The sequence below is a fragment of the Lampetra planeri genome, chromosome 17 (genome assembly GCF_965212315.1).
Source record: "Lampetra planeri chromosome 17, kcLamPlan1.2.h2, whole genome shotgun sequence".
In the NCBI taxonomy this organism is placed as follows: Eukaryota; Metazoa; Chordata; class Hyperoartia; order Petromyzontiformes; family Petromyzontidae; genus Lampetra; species Lampetra planeri.
In genome coordinates this window covers 3,545,526-3,560,638 of record NC_136123.1, presented here as the reverse complement: position 1 = coordinate 3,560,638, position 15,113 = coordinate 3,545,526, and the positions used below count along the sequence as shown (strand labels likewise).

The 15,113-nt window shown below is 46.0% G+C and overlaps 1 protein-coding gene across 1 annotated transcript in view; it reads left to right on the top strand.

Annotated features, from left to right (window-relative positions):
• Positions 1-15,113, top strand: part of LOC144723275 (E3 ubiquitin-protein ligase znrf2-like) — a 33,751-nt gene that overhangs the window by 9,508 nt on the left and 9,130 nt on the right. The window contains exon 2 of the mRNA XM_078601879.1: positions 10,917-11,012. Coding sequence (XP_078458005.1) covers positions 10,917-11,012 — 96 coding nt within the window. The remainder of the gene's footprint in view (positions 1-10,916; positions 11,013-15,113) is intronic.

Here is a 15,113-nt window from a genome sequence, read left to right as displayed (position 1 = left end):
CGTCATAGTCTTTTGTTATTTTTTGTTATTTTCTTTTAACCTATCTACGTGACTTTACCGAAAGACCCAAAGAATTTGAATTCCTGCAGTCACGAAAACTTTAAGTCAAGATTTAGCCACAATCTACTTGCTGCTGGATGAAGGCCTCCCCACTCCATGCGGTGAAGGAGGCATCAATCCAGGATTGGTTCAGATATAATTCACAAATTTGACTCAGGTCATTGGATTGCTGGTTCAACGTGCTAGCCACTACACCACCATCCCACCCAACCTGTTGTATGTATAGATTGATTGCACAGAATATCATTATAGGTGTACAATACTGTACCTATCATTTTAACATACTGCGGTGAGCCATTGCTTTGTGGAAGAGGATATATAGTGCGGATCATTATTACGTGTGCCATTTTCAATGCGAGTTCAAAAATAGCATATTAAATATTTAGCAACTTTTTAAATATGTAGGCACGTGGTTAAGGGGATAGGAAAAAAATATTCAACCGTTGGCATTATTCTCACAGGCGAGCTCAACTAATATGGGGGTTTCTGGAGGACCCACAATGCGCTACCAAACAGCACCATTTTTACTGTTGAGCATTTCCCCTGTTGCCGTTAAGCAACCGTATTGTTAACCAAGTCTATTTCTGCATTGGAAATCCCACGTGTATCACGAATGCTTGAGCATGATTGGTCATGTGCATCCATTTTCATATCGGTGCCTGTTTTTCTGTTTGCCGAACACAAGCCCTAATCCCCAGAGTAATGTCAGTCTTAATTTTTTCTAAATAATAAAAGCTTTCCAAGAAGCTTCAAGGCCACAGTAATTATGTATTGTCCAAAATCGTAAGAAATACAGTAAAAGAAAAACACCAAACATTGTGTCTGAAATATTTCCTGCAGTCTAAAGTAACACACCCAAACTTAGCTTTAATATTGACACGTCCCACAGTCTTAAATCATGTCTTATGACAGCATCATAATTAAAGAAAATGTATAACCTCATGGAGGTGGCCAAGTGGCTCTCATGTCACAGTGCTGAGCTGGCACTAGTTGAGATCCTGGATTTGAATTCAAACAGCTGCCTGTGATTAAACTAGGTCCTTAAATGTAATGAGTTGATGGTCTCGGCATCCCGGTCACCAGTGACTGAACACAAAAACACCATCATATGACATTTGGTTCTGCACTGATATGGTTGGATTCCAGCTCTTTTGACAAATGTCACTCTCGTTTGCCGAGTGGTTGGCTAGTGCTGCCCTCTGATGTGCAGACCACACGTCACTTGAAAGGATCTCAGAGGTAGCTCTGTAATATCTGCTTCCACGGGTCGTTCTCTCACTGCTCTGCGAGAGATCCGACTGGCTAATTTGTCTTGTGACGCGATGCACAATCGGGATAAAATTAGGGGGGAAATTACAAAACTGTTTGGAAAAAAATCTAAACAATGAACCTCATGGGGAAATGTTAATTACTACATACAAACTTTCACATTCTGCAGTGTGCACTGTCGTGTCTGGAAACATGCTGTTGCTTAATAACACATGTAGTGTAATGGCTTCACAGACTGACTTCAACTGCAATGAAGTAAAAAAAAATTAATGTTTTCGAAAATTGAATTATGGAATTATGATGACCTGCCACACAGGGTACTGTGGTCTTTAAACCAGCCTTGATGCATTTTTAGACAATATATTTTCTACGTTAAATGGGCATTGAGTTTGGGTAATCTTTCTGGCAGTTCTGCGTATGCTTTGCACTGCCAAAACTCATTTCTATTTCACAATTCACAGTGATGGCTTTACACCTATTTTACAGCCTTTAAAAGCCATTTATCGAGGACAATACATATTTGCGTATTATGCAACTGCGTGCCAAGCCGCAGTAGGTAAATCTCCGCTTCTGGTTGCCACTCTATTGACATTGTCAAGCGCCCGCAATGGAAAACCCCTAGTGGGAAAATGCACTGTCCTTTAAAAAAAAAAGCCAATTGCATAAAGCATTCTGTCCTGTGACATCAAAGTAGAGTGGGTTGGCCTTCCGAGTTGACAATCCCAGTCATGGAGATCGAGCTTTTGTATTCGTAATATATTTTAAAACACACATAATAGGCATATTTCTCATCGTAGATTTCTCTCCCTTGGCTCTGTGTGCCACGACGTTTCGTACATGCGGAGTGCCGCATTATTGCACGCAGAAGCAAACGTGGCCCCGTACGAAAGGGCTTGCTGGATTTTTTTCCCCCACCCCTTATTTATTTATCCCACCGATAGACGTGTGTTTATTGTTTCTCACCCATGGTTCACGAACTGCGAGAAAGGAAGAAAAAAAATTACCCACATTTATATCTGCGGGCTCGCTCCAACAGTTCATGGATGTGGACGAATTCGGGGCCAGATCGATGCATTGTTTACACGACTGCCAGTGAAAGTTGGGGGTCACGTGTAAACTCAGCAGTCACTCATTGTTCTTTGTTCTCTGCTTTTGGAATTGCAACTTCATGTGTCATGCATGCATGACAGTGGAATAATTGCACGCTCTTTCTTGTACACTGCTGTAAACTTATTCATTAGGACGCTGTGTAGTAAATGCAGCCATGTGTGTGTGTTTGGCAGAGGTGTGGACTCGAGTCATGTGACTTGGACTCGAGTCAGACTCGAGTCATGAATTTGATGACTTGCGACTCGACTTGGACTTGCATAACAATGACTTTGTCCCACCTATGAGATGTGGACTCGAGTCATGTGACTTGGACTCGAGTCAGACTCGAGTCATGAATTTGATGACTTGCGACTCGACTTGGACTTGCATAACAATGACTTTGTCCCACCTATGAGATGTGGACTCGAGTCATGTGACTTGGACTCGAGTCAGACTCGAGTCATGAATTTGATGACTTGCGACTCGACTTGGACTTGCATAACAATGACTTTGTCCCACCTCTGGTGTTTGGTGCGGATGTGTACCGGTTGGCGCGCTGCACCACGAATCGAACGACCCGAGTTATTTTCCTGCTCACGGGCAACATCAGCGGTGAATATGTGAACCAGTGCTGGGCCTCCCCTAGGTCGACTCGGCCTCAAATGTGTACCTGGTGCAGTGTGTGAACATTGGGAGACAAAGGCGGCCGGGCGTGGCTGCTGGCCACCCACACCCTCGTGTGCTGTGCCAGCCGTCGTAGGTACTCGCTAACCGCTCTTGCCACAACAGTTTAACCACGTGGGCTTTCACGACTGATATTATCCACAAGAGGTTTTTGGGTTATGTGATCTAACCCAAAAACTTCTATTCTTGACACAACAGTCTGTTACAGGCGATTCAGGGGTCTTTGTTTATGTGTATGTGCAACACACTGTGCTAGAAACCCACGAACTTGAGTTCTGGCCACAGCTACTACCATCAGTGGAAAGTTATATAAGAACCTGTTGTGGGCTTCCCCTAGGTTGACTGAGCGATAAATATGTCGCCCGGTATGTTGTGTGTACTCCCTACTTGGGAGATAAAGGCAGCTATGTGCGGTGACAGCTTCGTACACCATAACGGCATGAATAGATGCTCGCTAACAGCACTTGTCCCAACAGTCAAAACGACTCGACTGAGTTTATTTTTATTATATTATTGCTTTTTTCGGTAAAGTCACGTAGAAGGGAAATAATAAAAATAAAACAATAAAATTCTCACGACGTTTCGATTGCAACACAAGCAATCATCATCAGGTGTGAAAATCTGTAAAACATTTCTTGTTATGGGTTTCACACCTGATGATGATTGCTTGTGTTGCAATCGAAACGTCGTGATAATTTTATTTTTTATTTTTATTATTGCCCTTCTACGTGACTTTAACGAAAGAACCAAGCATATGAATCAATCGCTGCAGTCACAAAAGCTTTAAATCGAAATTTCTTCATATTGTCTGTTTGTACGGTCAATGCCGTGGTGTAATGATTAGCTCACAGGACTTGCAATTCAGAGGTTGCTAGTTTTTGATATCGCAGCGTGGCAGTGGAAACAATCACCAAGTTTCTTTAATCACCAAGCCAGCCTCTGTCCATCCAGCAGTATAAATGAGTACACCATGGATAGTCGATTGACAGCTCACCCGTGGTGGTGGTGGTGGTCAAGTATGGCTGTACTCCATCCTCTTCCAAGATGTTTGGCCAGCGTTGAAGGGTAGGCCAACTACTGTACTACTTCTAGATTTGAAGCTTTCGTGAATTATTACCCTCTACGGGGAGGAATTTCACCTAACTGTTATAATTTTAAACAGACAACGAGACAAGAAGTCACAGCTTCTCGAGACGCCTTTTTCGTATTTGATTGTCAGCCAACACTGGTAAAAACAACATGGGCATTTTCGTTCTCTTCTATCATGTGCACCAACAGGTGCTTGTGCACAATCAGGTCCACGTACACGTGCACCTCTTGCTTTCTTTTAGCCCCCCCCCCTTCCAATACGTCATCATGCGCACCAACAGGGGCTTGCGCACAAACACGTCCACGTCTACGTGCACCTCGTGCTCTCTTTTAGCCCCGCCCCCCTCCCAATACGTTCCATTCATTGGCTACCACATTCTGATAAGCTCCTCCCCCCTCCACCCCCTTAACTTGTATTTAAGAACTTGCATCTTGGAATCCCTGCCTCACTTGATACAGCAAATTCAGCTGTGACGGTCCCACCTGATGACGAAGACTTGTGTTGCCTCCGAAACGTCGTGATTTTTATTAATTTTAATTTCATTTTTTACCTACGTGACTTTACCGAAAAAACTAAGAGTACTGTACTACTATCTAGAGGGGCTTCCTTGAGCTCAGAATAGTGGTGGAGGCCCTTTTGCGAGCAGTGGCATGAGCAAAACAATGTCAGAGCTTTACCTTACAGTGTATGTTTTGCTCCAGCATGTGTTTTTATATTGGTTTATTAAAAGTGTCTTTATCACTTGACAGGCCTGCCTTGGTCTGCACAGGATATCACGTGGACCTTGCTTGTGCACTTTTATCAGTGCAGTAGTCTCGCCCTGTGTACCTCTCAAACAGCAGTGTAGGGCCATTAACAATCTGTGTTGTGTCTGCTGGAGCCTGAGCAGTTTTTACAACAAAGCCGGCAACCAGCTGGTTAATATACCACCCGTGGTTTGATTGCAATGTGCACTAGCAGTGTTTTCCTTCCAGCTATAGCCAACCCACCTCATCCTGTGAGCCCTTGTTTTATTACCAAACAAGTGTTTATTGCCAAAATCTCAAAGTCTGTGTGAGCCCTGCATTGTAAATCATTGCTAAAGTGGAACCTTGAATTGTGTTGTTGCTCCGGCTGGGTTAAGGTTTTACTTCTTAGGAATTAATGATAATTGCCTGCCAAACTATGAGGTATTTTATTGTCAACACGATGTTTTTGGAGGTTAGGCTTTTTTTACGTATTTAAGTACATGCAGTACTGGCATAGCGCTTGGCACACAACACTATAAACCTGTTGACCTGAGTTCAGTTCCTGGATGTGGCGAACATTGGTGGCAAGTCATTATGAACCAGCTCCATGACCCCCCTCTTCACCAATCTGCACTGAGCAGCATGGCGAGGTATGGCGTAAAAAAGAAACCCCATGGTCGACATGGCCGACATGGCATATCCAGCAGCGGATTGACAAAGACTGAATTCAAATGTTATTTTTAAAAAATCACAGACCTTTGTCAATCAACTCGTGGAAGAAAGCGTCTCCACGCTTTGACGGACAAAGGGGTTTGTTTAACCTTCCTTCACCACGCTGGTCAGTGCAGGTTTGTGAAGGGGAGGGTAGACCCGGGCACATATCACCTGCCACTTACGTTAGCCATGGATGTCAATAGAACTCTCGGATCGCTGGGTTCATAGGGCGAGGTGCTAACCCCCACTGCACCATCGATGCAGCCAGATCCGTTTTTAATATACTATGCTATATTATTTCATCAAAACATGCGGGTGGCTTTGAGTTTTGACTTTTGGCACAAAACCATTGTTATATAAACAGCATATTTTCAGTTTATTTTCACCTGCGAAACGTTATACAATACCACAGCTATATTGTCAATACACCTGTGTTGTTTGTCTACATGTCACTCACGTCTTGTATGCCGTCGTCGTGAAGGCCAGGGTACTGTGTGTCCCGAGATGGTTCGTAACAATGCAAGAACAACGGCTCTATGCTGACATCCGAGTGCACTTATCACTCTGTCAACCGCAAGTGCGCAGGTAAAATCCTATCACCGCGTCACATTGCACCAATGGCGTACGCATTGCTGTGGTGGTGAACTGTTATCTCCATGGTAGTGTGCGTAGGGAGGGAGATTTTCGTTTGTTTTCGTAGGTATGTCATGGCGAGAACCTTCAATGGCAGAAAATGCTGTCGGAGACTTGCGCACATCTGTATAACCTTAAAGGCTGGGTTATTGTAAGCCGCGACAAGATATGCCAGATTTTGAAAGCTGAGCAGATTTGTACCTGGTTAGATACACCTACGTGGCGGAAAAGGTGTCCAAATTATGGTAGTACAGCATTAGGTGCTTGAAGCTATCCATGCGGAGATTGGAATGTTCTCCCCTTGTAAGCGTGGGTTTTCTCCAGGGACAGTACTCTCACATTCCAGAGAATCTCAAACAGCATGTGCCAGATATCCCAATGCAGTACTCTCCAGAAAAAACCGAGTCTTGCAACTCAGTGAGGATGTATTGGGTAAATTAAGGGCATTGTTGTTGTTGTTGATGCCGTGGTGTAATCGTCAGCACGCTCGACTTGAAACGCAGAGGTCGCTCGCCAGTTCATTCTCCTGGCACGGCGGTTTTCTTAAATTTCCCTGCTTCCGTTCACCCAGCAATATCAATGGGTACACCTCGGTGGTTTGAAGTGCTTGAGCATGGAATTGCAGGGCTGCTCCTCTACCTTGTTTACTATCATTACAGCCCCAAGCAGCCATAGGGTTTTTACAGTCGTTGCAGACATCCACTGACAGGTGGGATGAACGCTCCAGTCGACCTCAGTGGGAGTTGGTTTAATGGTGAACGGTAGGGGTTGGAGCATCATCACCCTTTCTCTGGGTTACGGTGACACGGTTCCCGTTTCCGCAGCCTCCAGCCTGTTTGGAACAAGGCGGCGGCCACTCGCGGCTGAACCCGTTGTTGGTCTGCTGTCCTGGGGAGGGCCTGCTGTTACCAGCCATCCGCTTGTTGTTGTTTAGCGGTGGAAAGTATGCGTGTAATGTTCACGCGGCGGCTGGCGTCACAGGCTGCCTGTACTCCGGTAAACCGGGGAGGAGAGGGGGGGGGGCTCGATATACTTGAGGCAATGACCCGCGAGATTTCTTGATCGCACACGGGGAGTTCAGAAACGAGGCTCTGAATTTATTGCAACGTAAAGCAAAATGTGGTGATGCATGCAACGCATTTTCCTTTTTCTCAATTATGCTTTATTGTTCGGGTGCTAAGCCAATGATTGCGTTATTGTACGCATTGGCACACGGTGTTCCCTTCTTGCAAGATTGTGTCGTGGGGAATTTTCTTACACCCCTAGGCGTCACAATCATACCAGGCCCCACCCAGTGAAGGACGGATTGACAATTCAGTTCTCTTCACTTCGGCTCCCGACCCGGCTTGTCTCGCGCATACGTTGCCCCCTGGGAGAGGGCATCAGCTTGCTGCCACTGGCGCTGCCTCTACCTCACTCTGTCCTGTTTTGTAATTTTATTCGGTTGCATTTTTTTGCGTGCGGGGAAGGCTCACCGCTGTCAAAATAAACCAATGAGTTTGAGATGTTATTATAATTTCGCCTGTTTACTCAGAAAAGCCTCACCGAACCCCGTGGCTCTTTTTCAGGAGGGTCCTGTGAAGTTTTCACAGTGGGGGGAAGGCGATGATTGCTATGTATAATCCCAATTGAGCAATATGTGGGTGATTTTTTGGTTATTTGGACCAATGCACCTGCACGCAGTCGCCCACTCTTGCGAATGACATAAACGCAATAAACAAAGAAAGTAAAACATGATGAAAGCTGAGAGTATTATACGGCGGTACGTGCCCATACAGTTAGTGCCCCATAATTCTCCGTCTCTCAATGTCTATCACAATGTCTCTCTCTCCATGTCTGTCCCACGTCATGTTTCTCTGAGTGTCTCCATTTCTCTTTCTTGCGTCTGCGTGTAGCAGGAAGCGGTGGTGCGGTGGTTAACTGGATAGCACTACAAAGCCGCCGACCTGAGTTTGATTACCAGCCACGGTTAACATCAGTGGCGAGTACTATCAGAACCGGTCACAGGCCTCCTGTAGGTCAACTCGGCCTTATAGGAGTACCTGTTGAACAGTGTAAACATCAGCACTGGGGAGACAAAGGCAGTTGGGCGTGGTGCTGGCCCATGGTGCATCGTACTGGCCTCTTAACCCTACGTCTCTAAGTCCCCTCCCCCTCGCCAACATCTGCACAGGACCCCTGGCTTCGTGTTGAGACAGCTCTGCATACAGTTGGAAGTTTGCGCAGCATTTCCTGACAGCTTAAAGTACAATTCAAGGAAATTTTAAAATGTCGGGCCAAAGGACGATGAAAAAATGTGTCGCTTCTTGGCAGATGGTCCCTAATTGCGATGCGCAAGGGCAACCACGATATTGCTCTTTTCAGTTTCGTTTTAGTTCTGTGCAGCTCTTGTGACTCGCGTGTTGGGCTTTTGAGCAGGAAGTAGAAAGCTTTAGTTGTGCACTCAATTCTTAAGGAAGGATGTGCTTGTGGGCCCTTTGTCCGCGTGTGCATGTGGAGGTGTAGATTGTGGGGAGCGGCAGCGCGCGCGGGTAGCGCGCTGCGCTACAAACCCGGCGACCAGAGTTCGATTCCTGCTCACGGCCAACACCAGTGACAATTACCTGGACCGTTCCTCGGCCTCCCCTAGGTCGACTCAGCCTCAAATGAGCACCTGGTGCAGTGTGTAAAAACATCGCCACTGGGGAGACAAAGGCGGTCGGGTGTGGTGCTGGCCACCCACCCCCTCGTGTGCCGTGCCGGCTTTCATAGGTGCTCGCTAACAGCACTTGCACCAACAATCTGCTCAGGCTATACAGGGGATCTTTGTCTTTGGTATAGATATGAACCATAGGGCTCCCTTGGACCCAACAGGTTATTTCTGTCTTTTTCCCCCAATGTTTCCCCAATTGTGCAAAATGAGATGAAGATTCCATTCGGATCTATCGCAGAGCAGTACAAGAACCCATGTGACCTCTTATCCACACTTTTTGGCAGCACTTTTCCTACCTGCCCTGCCACAGTGTAATGCTTATCGCGTAACAGTCAAGCTGATGTTCTTTTATAATTATCAGAGCCGGAATTTAGCCACATTCAGTGCAAAACCAAAATGTACTAAATAGATATTCGTTGGTTCTTTGGGTAAAGTCACGTAGATAGAAAATAATAAAATAAAAATAATAAAACGTTTATAAAAACCAAAAACTCACGACGTTTAGAGCGCAACACAAGCGGTCGTCATCAGGCGGAGAAAAAAATAATTCCTGCAGTCACGAAAGTTTTAAGTCAACATTTGTACTGAATGGGTTAATTTGTGCAGTTAACAAACATTGTAGTTGTCTTTAAAAAGCCACGGCTCTCTTAGCCTTTACATCCCTTAGTCAGTCCACTGCTAGATAAAGGCTTCCCCTTACCGTGTAATGAGGGTTATTTGACTATCCTACACTACACTGGTCAATGTGTGTCGGTTAACTGGGGCACAGGACCCATTAACATTTCACTCGTCGCTGTTTTTAACCGTGCCCAGGAATATAACTGGGGTCTGCAAGTTCATAGTGTAGGGCATGAACCTCTGCACCGCCGTTCCACCCCGATCCGGCACACGTAGCCACCTAAAAATGAGTGGCCAGTTCGAGTTGTAAATTATATTTCCGATGTGTCCAAACAAATCGATTGCGAAGTTGTGTGCGGGCGTTAAGAAATGCACTACGTTGCCAAAAAAAAAAAGCTTAACCTTTGCACTCCTTGTAAACGGTGACTCCAGTGTTCCGTATCAGTTGATACATCTTTGTGGGTTTGAGTGTCTTCTCTGGTCAATACTCTAATGTGATTGTGCTGGCCCGGGCTGCACACGAGAGGTTATAATGTGATCTCGGTGGCACTTGGGGCTTAGCAGAACTCCTTTGCCACAGATCTGTCTCAATTGGCTCTTCCCAACAGTTAAGTAAAGCAATTGAAAATAACCGGTCAGGGTGACATTCGATATTAAATATGGGCATTAGCAATTAATTTGTTTCCCCACGCATCGAACTGTTTGTGTAAGAATCGATCATTTAATGTTTCATGCCAATTGTATGTAGATTTTTCATGATCAGGCCCGAACGAAGGGGACACTTTGAACCATGTGGACAGACAGGACCATTTTGACGGACAATACAGATGAGCTCAGCAAGGTATCACAAATGAGAGAGCGTATAATTGAGACGGACAAAATAAAACGAGACAGAACGGTGCAAGGGAAACAGAGAGAATACAAAGTAAACGGCGCAGACGCTACAAACTAGTCTGCAAATGTTACTATCAAACAAAACAGTACAGACAACATTGTACAAAGGAGACAGTACAAAGACGATGGACAATACTGGTGAGATAGACGGTAGAAGCATGGCTGTACAAACTAGACAGGAGAGGTGAGTCCATACAAGCGGCACTGATCACACACACGACACATCACAAAGAGTACAAACAAGACAAAAAAGAAGGATTTCTTGAATCAAATCATTACCCCGAATCATGACAATGTATTAAATGTTGTGCTGTTGAATGATTACATGCCTAATTCAATATACATATAGATTGCAGGTTTGGCATCGTTCTGGATAAAACACCTTGAAAGCCCCTGCGTTGAACTCTCATGTTAATTTATGAGTTTTTTTTCTTCCCACGTTCAGGCCTCAAGTGCCCCATCTGCTCCAAGTTCGTGGCCTCGGATGAAGTTGAGGCGCACCTGGTCATGTGCCTCACCAAGCCTCACATCTCGTACAACGGTCAGTTGCGCTCCCGCGCGAGCCATGCAAGCGCAGTCTGATTGCCCGGGAAGGTGGTCACCACACTGGCAAAAAAAAAAAACCCTCTCGAGTGGCAAGATTTGTCTTCAAGGAATGCTGTCGCGCCCCTAAGATGTCCTGCTCCGACATCTTAAGGGGGCGACAAGATTTGTCTTCAAGGAACGCTGTCGCGCCCCTAAGATGTCCTGCTCCGACATCTTAAGGGGGCGACAAGATTCGTCTTCAGGGAACGCTGTCGCCCCCCTAAGATGTCCTGCTCGGCCAGCAGGTGCGTGTGGAATATCCCGAACGTTGAAGGTGTTGCCGATTAGCCGACGAAGCAGCCCAGCTGTGGTGCCGACGGCACCGTCTCGGTCTGATAAACTCGGTGGCAGCCCTCAAAGACTGAATGCAGCCTGCCCCCACAAGATCTTGTCAACGTTAATGAAAATGAAACCAAAAATAGAGTTCAGAGTTACAATTCAAGATTGTATTCTGTCTTTGCTTGTTTTTTTCAGTCCTTGTTTGCAGGGGCTGAACAATGAATGGCACTGATTTATCATTTCACGTGAATTATTAAGCTCACGACACGTGAATCAAATCACGTGTGAAGGCATCGACTTTTTAATTCCGCGTGCGTTGCACGTAACGGGTTAAACGTCACCTCTGCGGTCACTGGAGGCGCTACATGCACCTTGGTGTCCAGAAAAGTACAATTCTCGAATGGGATCGCGACCCTACATTTTGACAATTCATTTAAACTCGGAATCATTCGATCGCTACTCATTTACATTGTCTGTTTTGTTGAATTAGCTTCAAGGTCATATCTTAGTATTTACATGAAATGTACACTATTTGTACACGCATGACTGTTGTAAGAATCAATTATAGTCAAAATATTTGTTACATGCCTCATAATTAGGCTTGTGCGGATGTCCTCTACTTGTAAGTGTACCTACAGTCATTCCACTGCTGGATGGAAGCCTCACACCATGTCGGTCATAGGGGTTGTTTGACCATACTTCACTACTCTGGTCAGTGCGGGTTCGTGAATGGGGGGAGTCGAGGACTGGTTGAGGTATCACTCGCCACTGATGTTATCCGTGATTGGGAATCGAATTCGGTGCGCTCACCACTCCAACCCCTCCATATGAATGTTTTCATGTTTTGTTTTTAATCAAATTCAAACATGCACATTGCACGTTTACGTAACCCGCAGCAACACTCAAAGACATCTTGGCACCCCGTCACGGCATCGTTAAATAATGAAATCAACAAATAGTCCCCCCCCACCCGCACCTCCGATTTGGCTAATGTACTGTAAGAAAGAAGTTCAACATGCATCAGAGGTCGCAAACGGGTTTTGATTCCTTACCCGTAACCGTACCCGGCTGCACCAGGGTCGCAAACGGCTACCCGTACCTGGCCGGGTACGGGTAGCCGGGTATCGGGTAGGGTACGGGTATCGGGTACCCGGTTGCGACCTCTGACATGCATACATACAAAAACATATTTTGACAAAACGTAAAGGTACCTGTCCCGTACACCAATCTGCGTGTTGTGCTGCAGTGCCCTCATTAGCTCCTTACATGGAAAGGTCTTTTTTTATCTGTTTACACTTACATTTCTAGAATTGTTTGCATTTCTCTTTTTTTTTTATCCGTACCTGGTTCTATCAACAAGCAACAGGTTTTCACCCAGATACCAAAACCAGTCTGTCTTTCACACACCGCCACTATTTTGCAGTGGCAGCAGCTAGATTCGCTGTGTTCTCGCGAGGTCTCTGCACACGACTCCATTCCCTAGATGATCTGCCACTACGCATGTCTATGTATGTTGAACCTCTTTCTCACCGTACGTAGCCAACCGTGCTTATTGGAGGTGCACGGGGCGCAATCAAACCGAGCAAACGCTAAGGTACCCAAGGAGCTCAAGACCCGCACCCTCTCCCCCGGAAAATAAATGGGGGTGAACCAAATATCAACTCGAATTCAAAGATTAATAAAGATAAGAAGCTCATTTACATGAAAACATATTCTTGGGTTTTTTCGGTAAAGTCATGTAGGTAAAAAATTGAAATAAATAAAAATTAATAAAAGTAAAATAAAAATAAAATAACAACGTTTCGGAGGCAACACAAGCCTCCATCTTCAGGTGGAACCGTCACAGCACGCTCGCTGTATCAAGTAAATGAGAAATTCCAAGAGATCCGACCCCGTATATATACTGGTTGAGGGGGGGTGGAGCCAGGGCAGGCCCCTGGATAGGAGTTTTTTATTATTATGGTGAGGTTGGTGCGGCTGAAACGTCGTGATTTTTATTTTATTTTACTTTCATTAATTTTTATTTTTTACCTACGTGACTTTACCGACAAAACCCAAGAATATGAATCCTTGCAGTCACGAAAGCTTCAAATCTAGAACATGAAAACACGTTTTATCTCTCTGTCTCTTGTCTTGTCTGCGTCTCTTCTTCTACCATCTATCTCCATCTTCATCTCTTTTCTACACCGATCTCATCTCACCGCAGCTTTTGTCTGTTTCCCTTATCTCATCTTATAAGTTCAGCAGCCACATCTGTTATCAAAATGTCTCTCATTTCACGACTCCTCCATCCCTCGGGTCTATTTTTCTTCCGTCATCTCACTAAGGGTTTTATGAATTGAAAGTGGGGGGCGGGGGGGGTCCGTCCGGCGGGCTGGTGCCAAAAAGTGATTTTTACTTTGGGGCCCCCCGATGGGCCGAGCTTCCACCGTTTCCTGGAAGCTCGTAGCAACCCCGGCGTCATGTGCCAGCTGAACGTCGTTTGCTTTGTCCTTGCTGCCAAGGGAACCTCTCGGTGGGGGTGGGGGGGGTGTACAGGAGCTGTTGTTCGTGAACATCGCACGCCTGCCACACTGGCACGCCTGCCACACGGCTCACCGCCAGCCCGCGATTACGAGAGCCACCCCTCCACTGGGGAAGATTTTAAATCGCCGTAATGCTGTTCATAACTTGTCTCGCCTGAGCCAGTTGAACGCGTGGTAGGCTTCCGCGAGCAATATTATTCGTAATAAATGTTGTTTTGGTTTTGGGTTAGATCGCGGCGTAAATATTAATGTGTCGTCAAACCTGCCACCGCCCGACACAGCCAATTAGAAAAGGTTTGTCACGTAAGCAAAACGTGACAATTAGTTACTCATCGGTAACTAATTGAGAAATTTTGCAGTAGCGTGTTTCATTTCGTTAACAGTAACTGCCCTATACTTTTTATATTCCTGAAAGACGTGTTGTTTTGATGGGCCGTCATTTGCCTAAATAAAGCGATCGTAATAATTTGAGCGACAAGTGAAGCAAATTGATCATGATAATAACAACAATGAACCTAAATGAGAACTCCTAAACATCCCACCGACAACTGTGACTGACACCGTTGCTCACACGCGTGCCCTCTTTTTAACACCCTTCAGTACAGCGTGCTTGTATGCCTGGGGAAAAGGAGAGCATTGGCACGCTCTGTTGCCGGTTTCATTGCCTGCTTTGATGTACGGCTGAGAGCAATATCCATCCAGTAGCCACAGCCGTACAGACGAGGCAGGCAACACGCCGACGGCTTTGCGTGTTATTCCCTTCACCTCGCCACCCGCGCCGCGTTAAAAACATTCTCGTCGTGCACGTCACAGTGGTGTCGCGTATCGACGTGTGTACGTCTGTATGTGTGTCGTGCCGGCCTTCGTAGGTGCTACTCGCTAACGGCCCTTGCCCCAACAGTCTGTTCAGGCTATACGGGGGATGTTTGTCTTTGTGTGTGTGTGTGAAGCGGTAGTGTAGCGGTTAGCGCGCTGCGCTATGAACCCGGCGACACTGGTTCGATTCCCGCTCACGGCCAACACCAGTGACGATTATCTGAACCGGTCCCGGGCCTCCCCTAGGTCAACTCAGCCTCAAATGAGTACCTGTTGCGGTGTGTAAACATCGCCACTGTTGGGCGTGGTGCTGGCCACCCACCCCCTCGTGGACCATTCCGGCCTTCATAGGTGCTCGCTAACAGCACTTGCCCCTACAGTCTGTTAAGGCTATATGGGGGATTCATCTTCTTGGTTCTTTCGGTAAAGTCACGTAG